This window comes from Myripristis murdjan, chromosome 19, assembly GCF_902150065.1.
Source record: "Myripristis murdjan chromosome 19, fMyrMur1.1, whole genome shotgun sequence".
NCBI classification, from domain to species: domain Eukaryota; kingdom Metazoa; phylum Chordata; class Actinopteri; order Holocentriformes; family Holocentridae; genus Myripristis; species Myripristis murdjan.
The window spans coordinates 23,482,817-23,504,289 of NC_043998.1; the positions used below are offsets into that span (position 1 = coordinate 23,482,817).

The 21,473-nt window shown below is 43.2% G+C and overlaps 1 protein-coding gene and 1 long non-coding RNA gene across 2 annotated transcripts in view; one reads left to right on the top strand and one right to left on the bottom strand.

Annotated features, from left to right (window-relative positions):
• arhgap22b (Rho GTPase activating protein 22b) overlaps positions 1 to 21,473 on the top strand; it is a 54,043-nt gene that overhangs the window by 23,929 nt on the left and 8,641 nt on the right. Inside the window, exon 4 of the mRNA XM_030078437.1 lies at positions 15,965 to 16,093. Coding sequence (XP_029934297.1) covers positions 15,965 to 16,093 — 129 coding nt within the window. The remainder of the gene's footprint in view (positions 1 to 15,964; positions 16,094 to 21,473) is intronic.
• LOC115377916 (uncharacterized) lies at positions 886 to 4,274 on the bottom strand. The gene is made up of 3 exons (XR_003930076.1): positions 4,191 to 4,274; positions 1,932 to 1,981; positions 886 to 1,215 (listed from the first exon to the last, which is right to left on the bottom strand). It is a non-coding gene; the product is annotated as an uncharacterized LOC115377916 (long non-coding RNA).

Sequence of the window (21,473 nt, forward strand, 5' to 3'; positions counted from 1 at the left end):
GGGGATGACCAAGTAAAGAGAAAATAAATAGGAAAAAAAAAATCACCCAAAGCGGCCCGGCCCCAGCAGATCTCATGACTGTTAAGAGGCGTCATGCTTGACCCGTCTCACCCACAGCCAACACACACACACACACACACACACACACACACACACACACACACCAAACCCGAGGCTGTAAAGCCCAGTTACATTAACCTGACACAGAACTGCAAGGTTTCAATCAATCAATACAGCAGAGTGGTCACCTCCGAGTGTATCCTGAGGTCTTTGTGTGGAGGGGTTTTGGCGTGTGTGTGTGTGTGTGTGTGTGTGTGTGTGTGTGTGTGCACAGGGTTTCATTCATCACATCCACTATCACAAGCCTGTGTTTAGCACAATCTCACTTTTTATTATATTCTTGTTGATCAAATCAGGCTTATATATATTCTCTTAGAAATCAAATTCAAGGGATTTTATATAAATTTTGGTCTGTTCGGTGAAATTTAAGGACGCAAAATTGGCTTGTTTGGGGTCATTTCTTACCAATGTGCATGATAGTGCATTATCCTCTAATATTGGACAAACTCTTTAAATAAGAATCAATGGCGATTATGGACGAGAAAACATTTTGTGTTGCCAAGAAGTGAAGAAAATAAGACATTAAGACATATTTAGGATAATTTAGGATCATACTGGTCAAAATTAGCAATCATCTGAACTCTCCCTGGTGCTCTTTTGTAGCCGTAAAAAGTGATTTGAACTGTTTGAACAAATCAAGTTTGTGTTTTTTCATCAGTCAGAAATTGCCTTTTTTACATTTGCTATTTGTGCCTTTATTGGACGGCAGATAGTGGAGAGCGAAAGGACAAACAGAGAGACGGTGAGGAGGGATGATGATGTGATGAAGGTCCCAGGCTGGACTCAGAGCCACATGGTCGTCCATCCTCGGATGGCAGGCGAACAGCCGTGGAGGTTCACCTGCATCCCCCTGGTTTCTCTATCAGTCTGTGATTTAGGGAGTGTTTGCTCGGCGGTCTGTCCGGCGGGCCCGTGAGGCTCTGTGTGTTTTATTTATGGCGGGTCAACATCGCAGAGGGGTGTGAAGCCCTCAATCAGCCTCTAACTTGTGGACAGGCCAGCAGGCCAGCGAGGAGGGAGGGGTCCGAGCCCCAGTGTCCACCCTATGGCTTGATGCTGCGTTCATGACAACCGGGAAATAGGAAAACTTCCCATCTTTTCAAGCGTTGGAGATGGGGAAAAAAATGCACAAAAGAAGGTTGTGTTCATTTGGCTGCTTGAGAAAAGATACTCATGGGTAGAAAGTTAATTTAAAGAGGCTTAAGGACAAATTTGTACTTTTAACAATTGCACAGAACAACTTAACCATCCAGTTCTGAACACGTATCCACAATTATCCAAAGTATCCGGTCTTAAAACATATTTCTTTTTTTGGTTTACATTTACATGATGTCCCAGAGCCACATGGATAAATCTGAGCTCTGAGAAAGGCCTGAGTTTCTGAAATTCCAAGTTTGCAGGTCATTCATGTGGATTTTTCCTACTTGGAAGTCAGAAACTTCCTAGATCCCACTTCTGATGGAAGCAGAGTGAGCACTGAGCACTGTAGTCTTTACCTGACATCACCTGCTGCTCAGCGTAAACGTCTAAGAGGGAGCAAAAGCTGAATCACCACTAGTGAGCTGTGGGTTCATAGGGATTTTTTTTTTTTTTTTATGTGCAGCTGGAATCACGAGGGGTTTATTTTTTTTCCCCGGGCTTCCCCTGGCATCTTTGCTTTTAACATCACAAGTGCTGTGAACTCTGGGTAATTCCCTCAGGCAAAGAGTGCAGAATTGCTGAAAAGTCTGCATTAAGGGCTTGAAACCTTCATGAGGGAGCTGTCATGTTTGTCAAGTTTGGGCGATTTAGCGGACTTATCTAGAACGTACCTCAAAGCCCGTTGAGGATGTGAGCGTTGACGATGATGCTGATGTCGACCCTGAGGGGACAGACAGAAATGCATGATGGGGAAATGTGGAAACTGGTAGGTAGAGGATGCAGGTAGAAAGATGTGACGACAGAACAGAGAGAGATTTCAGGCACATACAGGAACCGAGACTCTTTGGAACCGGGCGGACTGAGACGAACAATAGGCGTCTGATTGGATTTCAAAACAAGCCGAATCAATCCGCATGCTCCTCCCGCTCGACAAACCCGATGCCTCCTACATCTAACGTCTACAAGACATTAGATTCGTCGGCTCCCGGGACTCCCTCCTCTTTCTTTCTCCGGTTTATAATCAGCTTAGATCGGTGAAAGCTTTGCTCGCTCCTTAGTTTTGAAATGAACCGCCTCGGAGGTTTTAGATCGGAGATCGTGTTCCACACTGCAGAAAGCAGAGCCGCAGAACAAGGGTTCCTCCGAGATCCAAAGGGAAGCAGATAAACATCCCTTTTTAAAAAAAACAACAACTCTTTTTTCATCAAGGAGAGTGGTGTCTAATCATGTGCCAATGAGGGCCAATTGTCTGGTTTCCCATCTGGAAAAACATTACAGCAGCTGATTTTACTGATTAGGAAATTGTCAAACAGGGAGGGAGCAACACCTCGGAGGAATGGAGAACATGCATCTACAACTACAGTCTTTAGAGTACAGAGTTATAACTCCAGAGAAGGTGATCTTCAGGTTTTCATTTCAACCTCCTTTATGATTTAAGAATCTAATCTTGACCTCTGGTGCTTATGAAACCCTTTCGAAATCAAACAAATGATGAAAGAATCTCAACCAAACCAAAAAAACAAGGCTCTTTCTCTTTGTTGATGAAAAGCTGATGTAGAGATGCTGCCAGCAACAATGTGCCTTGCTCAAGGGCATCTCAGCGGGCGCTGGTGAGATGGACAGGGGAGGAGTGTTGCTTCTTTGAAGGATCTGTTTACATTCAAAGTTCATGGAAGCAAGAAGAGGTTCCTCGAGTACTCTGAGGTTCTCTTGGAGGTTCCTCAAAGCGTTCTTTCTTCTCAGAGTGCAGCAGCAAAGACGGGATCAAGTCCCTTTGATGACGGTAAACAAATACCGCTGAGAACAAAGCAGCGTGATGGGAGGTCGCGCCCGCTTTCCAAAAAGAAAGAGAAAATACTAATTTTCCAAACGTACTTCATGTCACCTTCCTACACTGGATTGTCTTCTTCTGCTGGCTTTAGTTGCACCAGGAATCCTGTATCTCTGGTTCTCACAGCTCTTACTCGTGAATGCTTGTGTGTTTCAGTGATTTAGAAAATATCAGATCAATCTAGGGATTTGTTCATGTGATTTTTGCCCGTTGCAGCCAGCAAAAACAGGGAAAATGGAGGCTTTTGTCATGTATGATGCATAACGTTTGACCGTCACGTGCTCCTGCCTGGAAGTGCTGTTCTGCACACGCCTGCTGAAGAAACTGAGCCGTTTTCTGCAGTTTGGTGTGAATGGCCGACCTTTCAAGAAACGCATAAAGACACTATTGTGGACGGAAGAAATATGACACAAAAACAGACTTCACTGGATTAGTGCGGCCCGAAGAACAAGACACCGAATCACGGTTTGAATCTTGTGAAATTATGAATATCTGCAGGCTCTCAGCTTTCTTACAGGAATTTAAAAACACAAGAACGTGTCATCTGGTGAGGTCACGGCTTTGTGCACGTACAGTTCACCTGCAGCAGGCGTGCTGTGGATAGGGGCTGGCTTTGAGTTTGGAGGTCAGGCTGGAAACGGCAGATCTGAGCGGCCGAGCTGAGTCTGGATTAGCTCTCCCAGACTGACAAACCTGCCATGTGAGGCAGGTGGGAGGGCTGTGTGTGTATGTACGTGAGTGTGTGTGTGTGTGTGTGTGTGAGTGTGAGGGGGGGTGTTGTCATGTGCAATGATAAATCAGCCTCTCGTTCTCCCTTTCTCTGACTTTCAGCGGGCCTTTTGTTCGCTGTAACAGTAGCCTCGTCCTTCAAAGCGGCGCTGGGACCTTGTCTGTTCATCTGGGTCATTTCATTGACTGACGGACTTGGGCTGTGTGTGTGTGTGTGTGTGCGTGTGTGTGTCCTGCTACAGGGTGAATCTATCGGTCATGTTTTTCTTTGTGTATGTGGGAGTTCCCGGGTCTTCATACGAGACATTTACTTTGAAACGTACCTGAATCCCTGCTGGAATAAAAAAGAAAAATATATATTGAATCTTACGAAGCTCTCGGCTTTCTTTGTGTTTCTAAAAGCAGCCCGGAGACGTCCCTCGTACACTCAGACGCTGCGGCACTCATCTCATTCAATCTGTGAAGAAGTGAGCAAATGAAGAAAAATTTCCAAGCCTTATTCAAATCAATATTAGATAAAAAAAAAAAAAAAAAAATAGCTAAAAAGGCACAGAGCAAGGTCAGCCTCTCTAATGAGCCTCCTTGTAGAAATCCTCTGTATGTATTTATCATGTATTAATACTGAATACCTCTTTTAAAGTTACACAATGGAATTCAATAAACTGGAAGACAAAGACGACAAATTATGATTTTTTTGTTTTCCAAGGGCGGTGGCTAATTATTTGTGTCAATCATTTGCTTATTATTTTGAAAACTTTGCTTTTGAAAGAGCCCAAAGTGGCGTCTGCAAATGTCTTTTTCAAGCCGACCCCTCGAAAAAAAAAAAAAAACGTATTAATTTATTACTTTTATAAATAAAAAAAGGAAGAAAGGGAGGATAATCTCAGCATCTTAGTGAAGCTGCCAGTCAGAAAATATTTGGAGTTTTTGCTTCACAAATAAACTATTAATGACTTTTCTCTCTTTTTTTCTGGTGACAAACAGAACAGAAAAACAGCACTAGTTTGAGAGAGCGTGTAATTAAAAGCGGGGCTGAAACCACAACCACATGTGTGTGTTGAACACGCAGAGCAACACACCCCGACAAAGCCGACTCAGCAGTCATGTGCTGCAGTTTGAGTTTTCAAAGCCCTCCGGCACGAAGAAAAAACCAGGAATTAATCAGTTATTTCTACATTTTCTTTGTATTTAGGGGCCGAGTGGAGGCTAAGCCCTCTTTTGTGGGGGTGTGAAGCCATTAAGCCATCTGGGAAACAACACACACACACACACACACGCCTGTGCAAACACAACCACTTCAGCTAATTCATTATTGTGGACGGGCTGTTTAGGCAGGTCACACACTCTTTACACCACACACACACACACACACACACACACACACAGTGCCTCAGTAGTCCTCTCTCCCCCTGAAGCATCAACAAACACACATCAGCATGCAGCCTTGTTGTCTGCCCTGCAGCCAGCATCACACACACACACACACACGTGCACACACACTTGAGGATTTCCCCTTTGCTCTGTGTATCATTATCACACACACACACACACACAGGCTGTAAAATAATGCATTTTAACAACACAAACAGGGCGATGCTAGCAATTAGAGAAGCGGTCCCATGATGGAGGATCAAAGGTATGAAGAATGCAGATGTTTACCCTCCAAGCCGCTGCAGGACCCTCTGCTTCGTCTGATCATGTATAAAACATCGGTAACTCACAACAACGCAGCAGCTTAACTCCTAACCTTCACACAGAAACACACAGACATGTGAACAACAAGTGGCTCGACAGGGAAAATCCCCCTCAGATCCTCTTACACTCTTTTTTTTGTCTTGCACATGTAGACGCACACTAATCTTCCACCATTTGTCTGAATAGGACAATATTCCTAATTAGATACGGGTCACTGTAAACAGGATGTTCCCTAAAAACGCGTACAGTATTTTCCGATTACACTGCAAAAACGCAAAATCTTACCAAGATTATTTGTCTCATTTCAAGTCAAAAATGTCTTATTTCTTGTCAAAATATCTCATTACACTTAAAATAAGACATGATCACCTCAGAAGTAAATTGTTTTTAGACAATTTTCACTTGTTTCAAGTGAAAATTCACTTGAAACAAGTGAAAATTTGCTTGTTTCATTGGCAAAATTTGCCAATGAAACAAGCAAATTTTCACTTGAAACAAGAGACAATTGTCTAAAAACAAGTTACTTCTGAGGTGATCATGTCTTATTTTAAGTGTAATGAGATATTTTGACTAGGAATAAGACATTTTGACTTGAAATAAGACAAATAGTCTTGGTAAGATTTTGAGTTTTTGCAGTGTAAGACATACGGGATATGCCGATACTGTTCAGGTTTTAGGAGCTAGTAAACGCTGCATTCACAAAATAAAAGCGCACATTTCTGCTCAGACGGAAGAAACACAGCTACTGTTAATCGTTCTGAAAGACTTGGACACGAGCCGGTTTTTATTTTGGATTTGCAATGACATCACAACACCGACGTTCTCAATCTGGAGGTTGAACAGATGAAAGAGGGAGGCCGTGTTCGCACGACTGCTTGTAAACGGGAAAATGAGACGGATATTCGTCTCAATGAGCCATTTAAACTGCTTGTCCTTTTCAAAATAAGGGCACAAAATTAGTTTCTGCATATGAACGTAGTCACTGTTCTGTTTCGCCAATCTGAGCTGCTCCAGGAGGTGTTTTGAGATGTGATTTTCCACTTTCCCTGAACCTGCCTCCTCTATTTCAGCTTCAGGTAGTGACCTCCTACATTTCCCAGAATGCCTTTTGACACACCATAAAGAGCACGTGGACTTCAGGTTAGCTTTAGGCTGTATGTGCTGGTAGAAAGAGCAGAATCGAGCAATAACAACATGAAGAGAATGTCTTTTTCACACTCGGACAGAGCAGTCTTCTGTTGCCACATTGCATTCTGGTCTATAGAGGCCGCAGCATTGCATTCTGGTCTACAGAGGCCGCAGCATTGCATTCTGGTCTATTGAGGCCGCAGCGTTGCATTCTGGTCTATGTGCTGCTCCTGTATGGCTGCTGAATGGTGGCTCTAGAAGGAAGCTCCTCGCTCTGTGATTGGAGGAACTGACACCAAAACCTGACGTTTATCAAACCTCATTGTTTCTGCACTGAAACTAAATCATGATGTCAGATCGTCTGTATCTGAGAAATCATCCACAGGAATAAGAAAAACACACACACACACACACACATACACACAACAAAACGACCCAGCACAAACATGACAGAACCGACTGTGAAATTAATTAAAATTTAAACACACATCTCTGTTTTGAGGCAACACGGCACAAAGCAATTTGGCCGTCAGCGACAAAAACTGTATTTTGAGTGCTTGCATGCAATGAACACACACACACACACACACACACACACACACACACACACACACACACACACACACACACACAGACACACACACGGTCCCCCTGTGACCGCCTGTGTGTAACAACATCAGTCTAAATACGGGCTGGAGGAATAAAAACATCCACGGGGCACGTCATCTTCCAAGAATATGTTATGAACTGCGTGTTGTGTGTTAGAAAATTACAGGCGCACCCTAAGAACAACACTGTTACTGTAGTTTTATGAAGAACAAAGCCAAAACTTAATCGACAAGAGGCTAAATATCTCATAAAATGTTTTCAGCCACTGTGTTTAAAGTGGTAATATGCAAAAAAAGACTGCCACCTGTCAATCAGACAGTGTGGGCGGGACTTGGGTTTTCAGTTTGAGTTGCTGTTTTTTATTGCTGCTGACTTCCCAGTTCTTCTTCCTCTGGTTATTCCTTGAAACACATCATATCTCCTGCAGCAGGACTGAGTGTTGAGCAGAGACAACAGCAAAGATTTCTGAACTGGATCCGGGCCGAATCAAAGCCGAGTTACATCAGGTGGCAAAATGATCCAGTTCAGGTCTGACTTGAGGACGAATCCAAAGTCTGGTTGTCCTAAAGCTCACAGATTGATCTGCATTGTTTGCCTGTGTCCCCTCTGTGTGTGTGTGTGTGTGTGTGTGTGTGCATACAAGTTTGTTTGACAAAGATGGGAAGACAGCCCATCTCCTAGTTACTGAGGGAGAGTTAGAGCTAGAGTGAGAGAGTAGAGAGAGAGAGAGAGAGCTGAGGGATTTGAATCTCCCCAGGGGAGCTGAGGGAACAGACCTGCTGCTGAAAGAGAGAGAGAGAGAGAGAGAAAGAGAGCGGAGGGGGAAAAAAAAGAATGAATGAACTGACAGAGTAAATATGTGAGGAACAGGCGGCAGGACTTGCTTGACAGGTTTCGTCTGGGCTGGCACCGAGCATGCCTCACGGGCAGCTCGTGCCCACCGCTGCTACCTGCGTACGGATCTGCTCGCCGTCGGGCTCGGCGGCGGCGGGGCGGCCGCTCGCTGACCCAGCCGGAGCCGCCGGAGCCCGTCCCGTTCCGTCCCGTCCCGGCCGGCGCCGCGCCCTCAGACATGGGGCTGGCCTGCTGCAAGCCGGGCCGCCTGAAGAAACAGCAGCTCCAAGGTAAAGCGGGCGGGCGCTGGAGATTTAACCTGTTCAGTTTGCAGCAGAGCTCCGAGCTGGGCAGATAAGAAAACAAACCACAGGCTCAGATATGGGCTCAGCTCCTCCACATGGAATAATGTCTCCTAACTCTAAAAACCTACTTATTTAAAAAGGCTTTTTGTTAGTGTCTGCCCGATTCTCCTTTTAATACTTTATTGTTCTCTTAATCCTTTTAACATTTTATTGATCCTTTAATCTTTCCTCTTTCTCCTCTGTAGCACTTTGAGATTGTTAAATGTAAAGTGCATTACAAATAAAATTTATTATTATTATTATTATTACTGTTTCTGCACAGACCGGCTGCCTTATGAAGCTGCTGACTGTTGCACTTTAACTACTTTGATTTTAGACGACAATAAGGATTTTAATCGACCCTCAAATTCTCTACAAAGTGCAACAGACAGAATGAACTTGTTTGTAGGATTTACTCCAATTTTTTTAAAAGTGTCACTTATTGTTGCAAACAGTTTAAATGAATGAACAGATGAATTGTGGCACTTTGTAAAAGGATAATGAGTACTTTGGTTGGTCGGCCAGTCCTTGTTAGACAAAATGATGAAGTGTGTTTGTTCTGTTGAATTTTAACAGAAGCGACATGCAGCCTCTCTCCTGCCAACTTGGCAAGTTTATTCCGAGATTTTCAACCCCAAGAGAAAAGAAAGATTAACAAGGAAAAAATCATTTCCAAACCTTGGCTAGTTCATATTATACTGTTGTATTTTTATATTTGTAAATGTGTTGTTGTTTTTTTTTTTAAGGAATTCTGCAGTCATGTGCAAATGTTTTGGCTCGGTGCTTCCTAAAACGCTCAGCCTCTAGCCTGGAAGCTATTTTTTCTTGTTGGGTGTGAAGCGCTCGTTTATTCTGCTTTTTCCTCCTGGTTTAGACTCAAACACAGTGAGGAGGGGGTGAGGGCACTGACTTCTCTTTTCTCGACTCTGGATTTTTCAGATCCACCTGGTAACTTTATCTCCGCAAAGACAAACGCAGCTTTTTTCATACGGCAGGGAACAGCGATCACATAACGTGGTGATAACTCAGAGGATGATGAGTAAATCTGCTGCTTGTCTGATTCAAAGAGCTGGGATGATCACACAGTTCCTGCCTTTCCTAAAAGAGAGAGAGAGAGAGAGAGAGAGAGGAGGGGGGTGCTGCAAATGTATTGACATGCAAATTTACGTATGATGTCATCTGGCGATTTGGAGCGACGCGGCAGCCAATAGCCGCCTCGCTCGGGGGAGAGCTGGCAGCAGCGGCCCCCGGCGCTCGTGTTTACTTTTGTTGCGGGTTGCTCGGGCCGAGCTGTTGGACGGCCATGAACACGCCATTCTGTAATGTAGTGGCGTGAGATTGCCGTTTCTACAGCAATGCATGCTGGGCCAAAAAACACGAGCCGGTGTGCCAGGGGCCGCGGCGGGCGGGTAGGGGTGGGGGGGTTTGGAGGCGTTCGAGTGCTTTCCTCGGTTGTGGTTCGGCTCACGTACGGCAGACAGCGGCTCAGTGTTTGCGGAGCTGGTGTTATTGATCAGCCGGTCAGTCTGTGCTCCCGTCAATATTCTGTTGAATCGGCGTCTGACATCAGGAGACGCTCTGGACGTTTCCTCCTCAGTGTTTCACAGCAGAACCAAATATTAGTTCAGCAGCTCAGCCACTTACAGCCAAACCAGCTTTGGCACTAAAGTAAAGTGAGGCGGGCTGCAGCTCATATTTGTTTTCAGCGTCAATTAGGCCTGGACAGTATGGCTTAAAAAAAAAATAAAAATCAAACATTTCATGATTCAAATCAAGATTTTACTACAACTACTAACTGACAGGAAATTTTGCAGGTGTGATTATAGAACTGATGATTTGTGCAGAACTTTCTGGGCGCTCAGCAGTTATTATAACGTTATAACTCACAGACACAATCTCATGTTTAAGATTCAGCCATTTTTTTGCATGGGTTTAAAACAAACATGGGTTAATCGATTTACTTTATTTACTAGTCAGCCCTACTGTCAGTCTTTCAAATTATTTTTGGATTACCGGATTATTTGTTTTGTCTGTAAAACGCCCAGAAGAAACCCTAACCTGTTACTTTAGTCTGACCTGCAGCTGATCGAACCCCAAAATATTAATTTGATAGGAAAGAGAAAGGCAGGCGCATCTTTGCATTTATGTAACCAGATAATGTTTAATTTAACAATCAAGCATCCAAATCACAACCGCTTTTCTGCAGGGCTGGGCGCTAATTTGATTAAATCGAATAATTAAGATTCATGTTTTAAATCTCACTCCCACAAATCCCTGTGCGAATCGCCAGTCACATGATCCCGCCCGCTAAGATTCCCATCAGTTTTTACTTGTAGTTTGTGAAAAAACGAGCAAAATTTAGAATAAAATTGCAAAAAAAAGTTTCAGAGATTTTACTTTTTAGCCATATCGCTCTGCTCTTCTCTTCGTCAATCGCCTAATTATTTCAGCATCCTTCTGTCCTTCTTCCAAATATTTCCTCTGGAGGACGGAGCAGCAGTGCAGCATTAGAGCAAATATAAGGCAAATACTGTGTGTTTTACAGACTCTTTTGGAAAAACACCTCGAAATCTATGGAAAACCATTTGAACACTTCGTCACTCAAACTGGTCAAAATATAGCCATTTCTTATTCATTTTTATGATTAACTCACTGTTGTTCTCAGCTACTCTTCACTACAAATCAGGAAATTTAGGGATTGGTGTGATTTTGAAAACTGAAAATTTGCACTTCAGCAAATCCTAATTCGTTTCTTTTAATTGTCTTTTAATTGCTGACAAAGTTTGCCAGATATTAAAACGCTCTGACAAACAAAGAAACGCTGCTCGGCTTAAAGCTGTGCACAAACTGATTAATCATTTTAGAGTCCAGAAGGCAAACAGGTTGATTAGAAAAAACAAAATAAATAAAATCAGATTATAGTGTAATTCCGGTGCTGTTGTCTGCAGAAACTCTGTGGATGTAGTTTTTGTGTTTTCTGTCTGATAAACGCCGAGCAGCGCTGCAGAGGTCACGTCAAGTTAATCCCCAGCCAGTCGGCACCAGCCAATCATCAGCCACATTATTAATGGAGAACGCAGCCCGAGGCAAGCCAGCAGCTTCTAAACCGGACAGTTTACAGTCCATCAAGAAGCCTGACTCTGCTGGAGCGACTGTGCCGTGACTGGAAGGTCGCAGGTTCGAGCTCCACGGCAGCCGGGCGGCCCGTCACTCCAACAGGGAGCCGAACCCCCACCTCGGGGTTTTTGATTGGCTCGATACAAAGCTGTGACATCAACCAGAGAACATCTTATTTACCTTCAGGTCACAAAATCTGCGAAATTATGGAAAACAAAATCATCCAAAGTGCCTCAACGCTCCTGTTACCTTCAAATTTACTCACATTTTTTATCAGTTGAGGTCAATTTGAACCTGGAATTTAAGCCTCAAGAAAATAATAATAAAAATGATCACCCAAATTTATGTGGCACTTCACGTCTTGTTGACTACCTAACCCTAGCCCCACCCCCCGCTCCTCATTAAATTAGGAAAAGTCATTAAATATGAAGCAAAAATAAAAACAATGATAATCATGTTTTATAGACATTAAACATTGAAACACTGAGGCCCAGTCGGGTACCTGCATTAAAAAATAACACACTTGTTTTAATATGACAGAATTAAGGAAACCATTCTGCTTTTTTACTTTGACAGGACAAAGAACTGAAGGAACACAGACTAAATTATCAGTGAATCCAACTGGATTATGGCACGTAATTCCAAAAACACTGATGTATGTATTTTTGAAAATGTACTTGATATCTGGGGGCGTGTCCTCTGCCGCGCCCTTTTGGCCAGTCTGCAGGGAAAGTGGCCACTTTGACCCTCATGACCAACGTCCCCGCTGGGTTTTGTCAAGTCACCTGAATGCATCTGAGAGCTGCTGAAGGTGATCAGTTATTGGCCAATGACCAACCAGAACACGGATCGGGCCGCATATTTTTGTTTGAACCTGAGTAACCGAGCCCGACCTGAACCCAACAGGCGTTCTTTTCTGAGATTTCACTTGTCCTCCATCTCTAGGTTACATTTACCGCTTGAAATAGCCTACGTGTTGCCTTCAGTGTTGTCACGTAAACTCCAGCACTATGCAGGGAGTTGCCCAGAACAGACTGTAGCTCCATCATTTTTCACTAAAATAACGTGACCGAACCCGAACATAAGCTCTAAATATTTGTCCGAATCCGGGTGTCCACACTGTGTGACCAACCTGCTCACCAAGTTCTGTGCAAATCCATCCAGTCACCTGTGTTTTGAGTGATCCTGCTGACAGAGACGGTGCTCACATCACTTTGGCACTGATAAAGGTGGATAAGAGTCCAAAGGTTGATCTATAATGCCGATATCATGTTGTTGTTACAATAAAACAGTTTAATAATGAAAAATAAGACAGAAAATTTACTATCACACTGTCTCAGTTTGCTTAAGTAGATCTGCATCGTATCTGCAGTGCACTTGTTTCAAATTAGAAAATAAATGTCCACAGGTAGTCAAAAAACTTAACTAGTCATGAATGAAAAATGAAGTAGAAATTTTCGTGCCCTTAGCCGCATTTATTTACCAGCAGATCAAGGGAGCGCTGATATTTTTCCACAGCGACCACAGTGACAGACTGATGTCGGCCTGGTTAACCGGCTGACTGATTAAATGCTTTCTCTCTCTCTTTCTCTCTCTCTCTCTCTCTGTTTGGCAGTTTAATAAGTTCACAAGGTGACACCGGCTACAAGGAGGCTCTTATTCTGCAGGGAAAACTCTCCATCCATCCATCCATCCTCCCTCCATCCATGCATCCATCCATCTAACCCTCCTCCCTTCCTCCTCTGTCCTCATCTCCACTCAGATAATTAAACTCCATCAGCAGTCTGACATTTTGAAAACCAAGGCCATTATCATAAAACGAATTTATCTCCAACACACACGGACGCTCAAAAGGGGGCCCGTTCACGTGAAGCGTCCTCCGGATTTAACATTCAGCTCAAATGTCGGCCTCGGCGAGTCGGTCCGTCTGCACGCAGCAGGAGTTCAGATCATACTCGTCGTGTGTGTGTGTGTGTGTGTGGTGTGTGTGGCGGGTTTTTTAGACTTCTGCACGGAGAGGAAACTTTAAACTGCGCCTCTTTAAACTCCATCTATTATCTTAATTGTCTCCGAATGGGATCTTTGTACTTTTCCTCCACCCAGGCCGGGCTTTGGCACTTTGATTTTTCGGTGTCTGTCGGCTATGCTGTGATTGATTTTTAAGTGTGTGTGTGTGTGTGTGTGTGTGTGTGTGTGTGTGTGTGTTATCAGGGCCTGATGCATTGTAGAGGAAGTATTGGTCGTGGCCAGGCTCCTTTGTGTCTGACTCTCCTCTCTGAGTTTATCAGCCTTTTAATTTGCCTTTCATCCTCAGGGCAAACTGGAAGACCCACTTTCTGTCTGCTGTTAATACAGGATATATGCATTAATATATGTACAGAATATGAGAAAATATATCCAGAATATATGCGCCTCACAAAGACAAGGTCACTCACATCACCACACAATGAACACTACAAAAAAAAATCATTCATCAAGTCATTTAGTCTAATATTCAGTGTTAAAAATCAGTGTTAAGACACAAAAAAGACAATAGGATGAGCTAATCCCACTTGAGTCCAACATAAATGACTTGTTAAAGGGATTTTTTTGCTTGTCTAATGTTTTATGTCCACAACAATGATGTGAAATTGACAGTTTTTAGAGATGAAGAACGAGTGTCCAGTTAGGATTTCCTCCTCTCCTCCATTTATACTGGCTGGGTCGTGTGTCTGTCTAATATTTCTCCATCTACCTGCCACGTCGTCTGGACCTTTAATCTCGCTCAGCTAATCTGCCTTTGTCTGTTGTTTGTCTGTTGGTCCCAGTCAGTAAAATCTGTCCATCTACTGCCTCAGTCAAAACCCACTTTAGTGAAATGACTGACTTCGAAAATAAAGAACACAAAAGTAAGTAAATTTTAGTCTTGGGTAAATCAAATTGTGGCTCTGAGGCTGAGATTTCAGACATTTTAAAGACGAAAACAAAGAATACCACCTTAAACTACAACATATTTAAGCAGAGAGCAAAAAGTCACTCTGGTGGTTCATCTTTTCAGGACAGAGGAGACACAGCACATGCAGAACGTATGTGTGTGTGTGTGTGTGTGTGTGTGTTGCTCCTCATTGCAGTGTGAGTTTGCAGAGCCGGGTGACAATGGCACTTAGCTTTATGGCACCGCTGTTTATATTTGGATTCCCTCCTCACAGCTAAATGACTGTGAGCGACACCGTCAGCCGGCACACGGCCTCCACATCAACCTAACCTGCAGCAGAGAGCCCAAACCTACACAGTGCGTGTGTGTGTGTGTGTGCGTGTGTGTGTGTGTGTCGAACAAACAATGGCACACAAAGGCAGAGGTCATAAAAATAAGAACAAAAAAGTAAAGTATGTATCTGCGGTGCTGTATTCCATCGGTGATGTTAATTTGGCTTCTTTATCTGACAAGACGTGATTATTCGAGGTCAAAAAAGAAAGAAAATGAACTTCCTGTCTGGCTTTCACATCTCAGCCTTGCATGACTCATTATCTCCTCTCAGGAATATTTTATTTCAGTCACCGGCAAAGAGAACTGACCTGTGCACTTCTTTGCAATCCACAAATACAAGTTTGCAAAAGCAGGTAAAAAAAAACAAACAAACAAACTAATAATTGGGCTTATTTTGCTCCTTAGACTCTCAGATAAATGCCTCAAATGTAAATGAATGAATGTCCATGTTTTTACTGAGGGAAGTGTCTGCTAAAAGTCTGGCATATAAGGCCTGAATATGGAGAAGCATGGAACAATTCTGCCATCTAGTGGCAAGCGAGTCTTACAGCACATTGGTTTGAGAGTTGATGCTAGAAATGGTACAATATTTCAATTAAATGCCATTTTATTAGGTTTTAAATGCATGATAAAGCCTATTTTATTGTGAGATAATGAACATTGATGGTAGTGATTAATGTACAACAGCAGGGTTTAACGTACACAGCAGCAGGGTTTTTCCATCTCAAGGGCTTCTAAAATAGATGCAAAACAGATCACAGGCCAGTATTTAGGAGGTTATTGTCAGAAGGAATTCCCTCTGAGACGATTTTTATCATCAGTTTGAGAGATATGAAAAAGGGCTAGAGCCAAATATGATCAAACTAGGCGTAATATAACTTACAAACATCATAAAACTTAAATTATTCTTTACTGGATCCATTTAAATAAGTAATAAAAGATAGTAATGAGTGTTGTGGAGCTCATTTGGCCTGTCTTGCCATGAAGATGGTAGAATTAACATCGTTCTGTCCTGCAGAGCCAGAGAAATAGCAGGATACTGAAGCGGTCAGCTTGTCCTCATCAACTTTTAATTCATCAGTCCCGTCTCTTTACATCCCTCCACTGTACCAGCCTCCCTCACTGATGTCTTTGCTCTGTGTGTTTCCACCCCCCTCGCCCCGTCCTCAGGTGGGACAGGAGAGAAGGACCGGGCAGCCATCAGCCATGAAGCCTTCCTGCTCATGGCCAACTCGCAGACAGACATGGACGACTGGGTCAAGGCCATACGGCGGGTCATCTGGGCGCCGTTTGGCGGAGGTAAAGCCAAACCACAAACCAACCACTCATGAAATAGAGAGGCAGCAGCGAGCACGGTTTCCACTACACAGAAAGGCTAAAGAGTCATGCTCTTAAACACACTAAGAGCATGACCAATTTTGACAGAAACTAACATTGTTGATTAATCCTTCAATAACTTTTTCAACAACTGGTGAGTCATTTGGTCTATAAATCAACAAAAATAAGGACAAAGTCTCATGGGAAGTCAGCAGAGCTCAAAGCAACGTCTTCAAGTTACTGCCATAGTCTGCAGCAGCGGCTAAAAAAAGTATTCATTTTGTAATACGAACAGGTAAAAGTTAGCAAAGGAAGACCTTAGTGATCTTAACAAAGCTGGAATCTTCAATTGTTGGGTATTTAAAATTATAATCAACTCATTTTCTGTTGCTGAATTAATCATTTCCGCACAAATACCTCAAGATCTCAAATGGGAAACGTGGTTTGCAGCGAGGCCAACGGTGTGACAGCGACCTTTCATTAAACTGTGTCATTTAAAATACAGAGGAGGATTAGATCTTAATGTGGGCTGGACCGGCTCCTTCCAGAAACCAGCCTAGCCCAGGAAGTCATTCATTTCCTCTTGGCAGCTCCCCTGTCAGCCCTGCAGGCTCCACAGGTCCAGCGACTGTACATGAAACAGGATATTGTTACTGTAATTGGAAAAGACTACCTGTGTGGCCTGCTCGGTTCACGCTATAGGCCACTGCTCAGATCGCGAACTTGAAGCCAGTCATGCGGTCCTTTGCAGAGTATCGCCATCTTCCACAGAGTGTAGGTTTTTGTTGGGGTTTTTTTTTCAGCCTGCAGTTAATTCTCACCCGTCTCGCTCTATTCTCGGTGACCGGACTGCTGTCCAACTTGACAGGAGTGCAAAAATACGATCGAGTTTGCTGTAAATCATTTAAAGTGAAAAATGGGAGATTCAGAACAGGACAGGAAATATCTGGCTTCTGTGTGAGGAAGCTAAAGGTGCTAAAAGGTGCTTTTTGATTTGCGGTTGTTACTTAATGAACTTTAAGACTGCTAATGCACAAGTTTCTGCCAACACTGAACAATTCTCCTCGTGAATGCAATGCGATGGCAGAAATCCCAGATCACCACCAAAATCTGCTCAACTCCTCCTTGGACTGAGAACTACCCGTCCACCAGAATCCGAGCAAATCCGTTTTTAACATTTTGAGGTATTTCCGTCACAGACGGGTGAAAATGAAACGTCCTTCCAACTTCTGCAGGTCCTTAAAAAGTTGTGAAATATCTTAAATTCAATTTCAGAAATACAGGGTGACCCATAAAAACGGGAATCTTTGAAGTGCGTATTGGCAGACATGAGCAAGTGGCAGCACAATTTTTAAAAAATGAAAATTCCATCATTGTTTCTTAAATGGCATGTTTTCAGGTTTCAATTACTATGAATAAAATATTTTTCTTCCATCACTCTTGGTTTTATTGAATTGTTAAAAAGTTCCCGTTTTTTTGGGTCACCCTGTATAAGGCCTTTAAGGTCATTACATAGCCGTAAAATCTGGATTACTGAGGTCACACTTGCAACATAAAAATTATAATTCCATGTGTCTATGTATGCCCAAATAGTCAAGTTCTTGATATACAGCTTCTGTCTACCACTAAGCCTAATATTTCACACTACCTGGCTACATTTACCTGTTGAGAAAATGCCTATTCCACATTAACCGTGCTAATTTTATACTTAGTTGACATATTTACCTGTAGAGAGAAATCCAAGAAAATCTGTATTCATACCTGTCCTAGTTGCTATGGGGAAGAAAGTGATGGCTAGTTTTTTTTTACAGCAGCACCGAGCTATCTGACCTAAAAGAAACTGTTCCTGCCTAAAACTGACTTCTGCCTTAGACCAAATGTGAGGCGCTCACCTTGATGTTTACCTGCCCTGCTTATTTGAATAGAAACAGAGGATTTGTCTATAAAATAAGTCTTGAATTTGATGAAAACTGCCTTGAAAAAAAAGGTTTTTAGAAAGGATTCAATTAAATTCTCTGATAAAAGAGCTCTATGCAAAGCAGGTTTTAGTTCATGTTCAAGTTCAAGGACATCCAAAACAGCTCCAAAGTGTTTTCAGTCTAAAGACGGATACGGTTAAAACTATGACCCACAGTCTCTTCGACACAATGGCACCGTTGTCCGAGTGGTGGCACAACAACATCACCGCGGCTGTATTACATTACAGGTTGTGATAATGACTCATGCTGGTTTTCTGGACGGAGATTAGCCTGATACCCCTGACCCAGACAAACAGAGTCACACAGTTTCTCCCACTACATTTTTTTTTTTTTTTGGGTCCCTCTTTGTGGCCTGTTGTTAATTCTCAGCCTGTCCTCTCTGGTCTTGCTCTCTAACTGGTGCACTTGACAGCAGTCCAGAAATACAACCAGGCCAAGCTGGGTGTGAACTGGGACACGAGGAGCAGCTGGACAGCCAGGTGTTGGGTTACAAAGGAGCGCTATATTAATAGGAGCTTGAAAACAGAAAAAAAAACATACCAATTATACAATATGGATGACATCAGCGGTCTCATTTTCTTCTGTCAGCCCAGTTTGGGCTTCACCGGCCGGGTCAGCCGCTCACTCCATTAGAACAGTGAGGTCAAAGACACTAAAGATTATTTTAGCAATATACACTCAGTGGCCACTTTATTAGGTCCACCTGCACAATGTAATACAATCCAGTCCAACTGTTGTGCCATAAAGTTTCCTCTCCTGCTGCCTATAATGCTCAGCTTGTCTTGTTGTCACAGTAATAGAGGTGTTCATTCACTTCTATGTTTTGGCATTGAGCTCATAGTTAGTGCTGCTGTTGGACTGGACTGCATTTTATTGAGTGGTGTTTCCACTATTCTGTCCCTCTCATGTATATTAAATATGAAGGACATAAAATTAGAAACACCTGTCGATATAATGTAGTCCAGTACAAGACCTCTGCAAACTACAACCTCAATCATAAACACAGAATTAAATTTACACATTCTCCAACAAAAACTGGGCATTATAAACTTTGTTAAAAGGTAGAATTTATAGCAAAGCTGTTGACCTGAACTGCATTAGATCAGACAGGTGGAGCTGAGAAAGTGGACACTGAGTCTATTCAGTAGCTTTTTAAAGAAAGTATATAAAAGTGTGTGCAAAATTTTAGGAAGTTTATCTACTTGGGACGTATTAGTAAATAGAAAAGGGTGTTTCGAGGCTTCAAATGTGTCCAGTCTCCATGCAGGACTAATGCATCACAAAAAGGACAAAAACAAGGTACTGGAGATGTGCAAACGGCGACTGTATCTGTATTTGGTTGACATTTCGGCCTGCAGACCTTTCAAGACATCACAGGATACGATGACAGTCTACTTGGGACTCCAAGGATTTAGGGGCCCTCGGTGGTCCGGGGTCTCAGGTTATGTACCCTGAATGCCCTGTTGCTCCATGCCCATTTGATGCTCCAGACTGGACTAATATGCTGTTTGTTTTCCTTAGCTGTGTGTTTATCTTTAACTCACACTGTTCTATCTTTGCAACACTGTTTGGGTATAAAGCAGGAATTACATTTGGCTAGGTTTTTTTTTTTTTTTTTCTGTGCAGACAAACAAAAGTGTCCTCTGCACAGATTTGGAACAGGGACAACTGGTGAAAGCTAAAACCCGCCTGTTAATTACGAATATAGCAGGCAAGTGATCATTCAGTGAAAGTGTGTTGGGGCTGTAGTTGGGTAGAAATAAACGCTCATGTAAAGCCCTGCAGTCTTACTGGAAGAAGTGATGTAATGAAATCATTGCCAGAGCACATCTATTATTTTACTCCTGTCCTGATCTGCCTTGTCAGAAACTTTTCTGGCCTGTCTTACCTCCTGTAAACCGGCCAGTAAAAATAAACACAGGTAAGGCTGGCATCATTAAAACTGATATCCATTAAGTTATGAATTTATTATTAGTATTAATATTTTACTGATCCCCAAGGAGAAATTAGACCAGTTGCAGTTGCTCAAATTCTCAAGTGAATAATACATATAAGCATAAGTAAAATCATATGGAATAGAAAAGAAATAATACAAGAATATGTGCATTAGAAGTTCCTAAAAAATAAAGTGTGCATTATGTAGAAATACGTGCGTTAACCCTACTTTCAGCATTAGTCCTGATTTGTAAAAAAATTACGTAGAAATGCGTGCCAACGAGAGACAATCAAGATCAGATCCAAGGCGTCGGCTCAGGCTCCAGCTGTGACTTTTGCAGCCGTGCCTTCTTGTTATTTTTAAACTTTAACTGCAGACGATCAGTATGACACGCGGTGCAGTTTTAGTACGATGACAGCGCGGAGGCAGACGACACTCCCCCGTCCTCAATGTTGGACTCTGATCACACACACAGTGTTGGATAATCTTATCTAGTGCAAACTGTCCATTAACATTACAGAAGTCTTGTGTTCAAGTAAAATGCAGGGGGGGCACGGGGGGCCCTCCCTGTGCCCAAGACCCATAAACCCTTGCTACGCCCCTGGTGATGGGTGTAACACAGTGTTGTCAGGCCGGTGAGAGGGGGAGAGACATGGACCAAATGAGCAGCTTTCATTTCTCAGCTGTAGTGACAGTAGTAACCGGTTATCCGTGTGGTTACCTCTCACACACGCCTCCGTCTCATTTTCCTCCGCCGTCTCGGGTTCACACCGGCTGGAGTCCCGGCTGTCTGCCTCTCGGTCCCCGGTCCAGAATAGATCTGTCGCCAGCTTCTACTCCCGTCGTTAACAGCGGGACTGCGGTCACAACCCGGTGACCCACGCCAGCTATTTACATTTCCCTGCGCCGCCGGCAAGCCTAAGCTCTCCCGTCACTTTCCCAGCTCTGTGCAGCGCCCTGAGCGCGTCTGCTGCAGCTTTTTCTTTTTTCTTCTTCTTTTTTTTTTTTTTTTTTTTTTTTTTTGCGCTGCAATAAGTCGATAAATGTGAGCTTGACCTGACAGCGGTGCCAAATGCCCGAACCCGGGTGGATTGCCTTGGGGAAATGTGGGCTCAGGGTTTGTGAGAAACGCGCTCTGCTCCTGTGCAATCCATTCTCGGTGAATTACTTCGACTACTGCGAGCTGTCCGCCAGCTGCGACTGCTGCAGCCAATCAGCAGGTAAAACTCCTAATTAATTAGCCAATTAACTCGCGCGTGGTGCCACAGTGTGTGTGTGTGTGTGTGTGTGTGTGTGTGTGTGTGTGTGTGTGTGTGTGTGTGTGTGTGTGTGTGTGTGTGTGTTTATTTCCAGTGTGTGTCTCCCATCGGGCTTAATTATTGAAAAGCCTTGTTGTATGACTTATTTATGAGGGGGAGAGCCGCCTTTTGGTGTAATCCCTCTAATC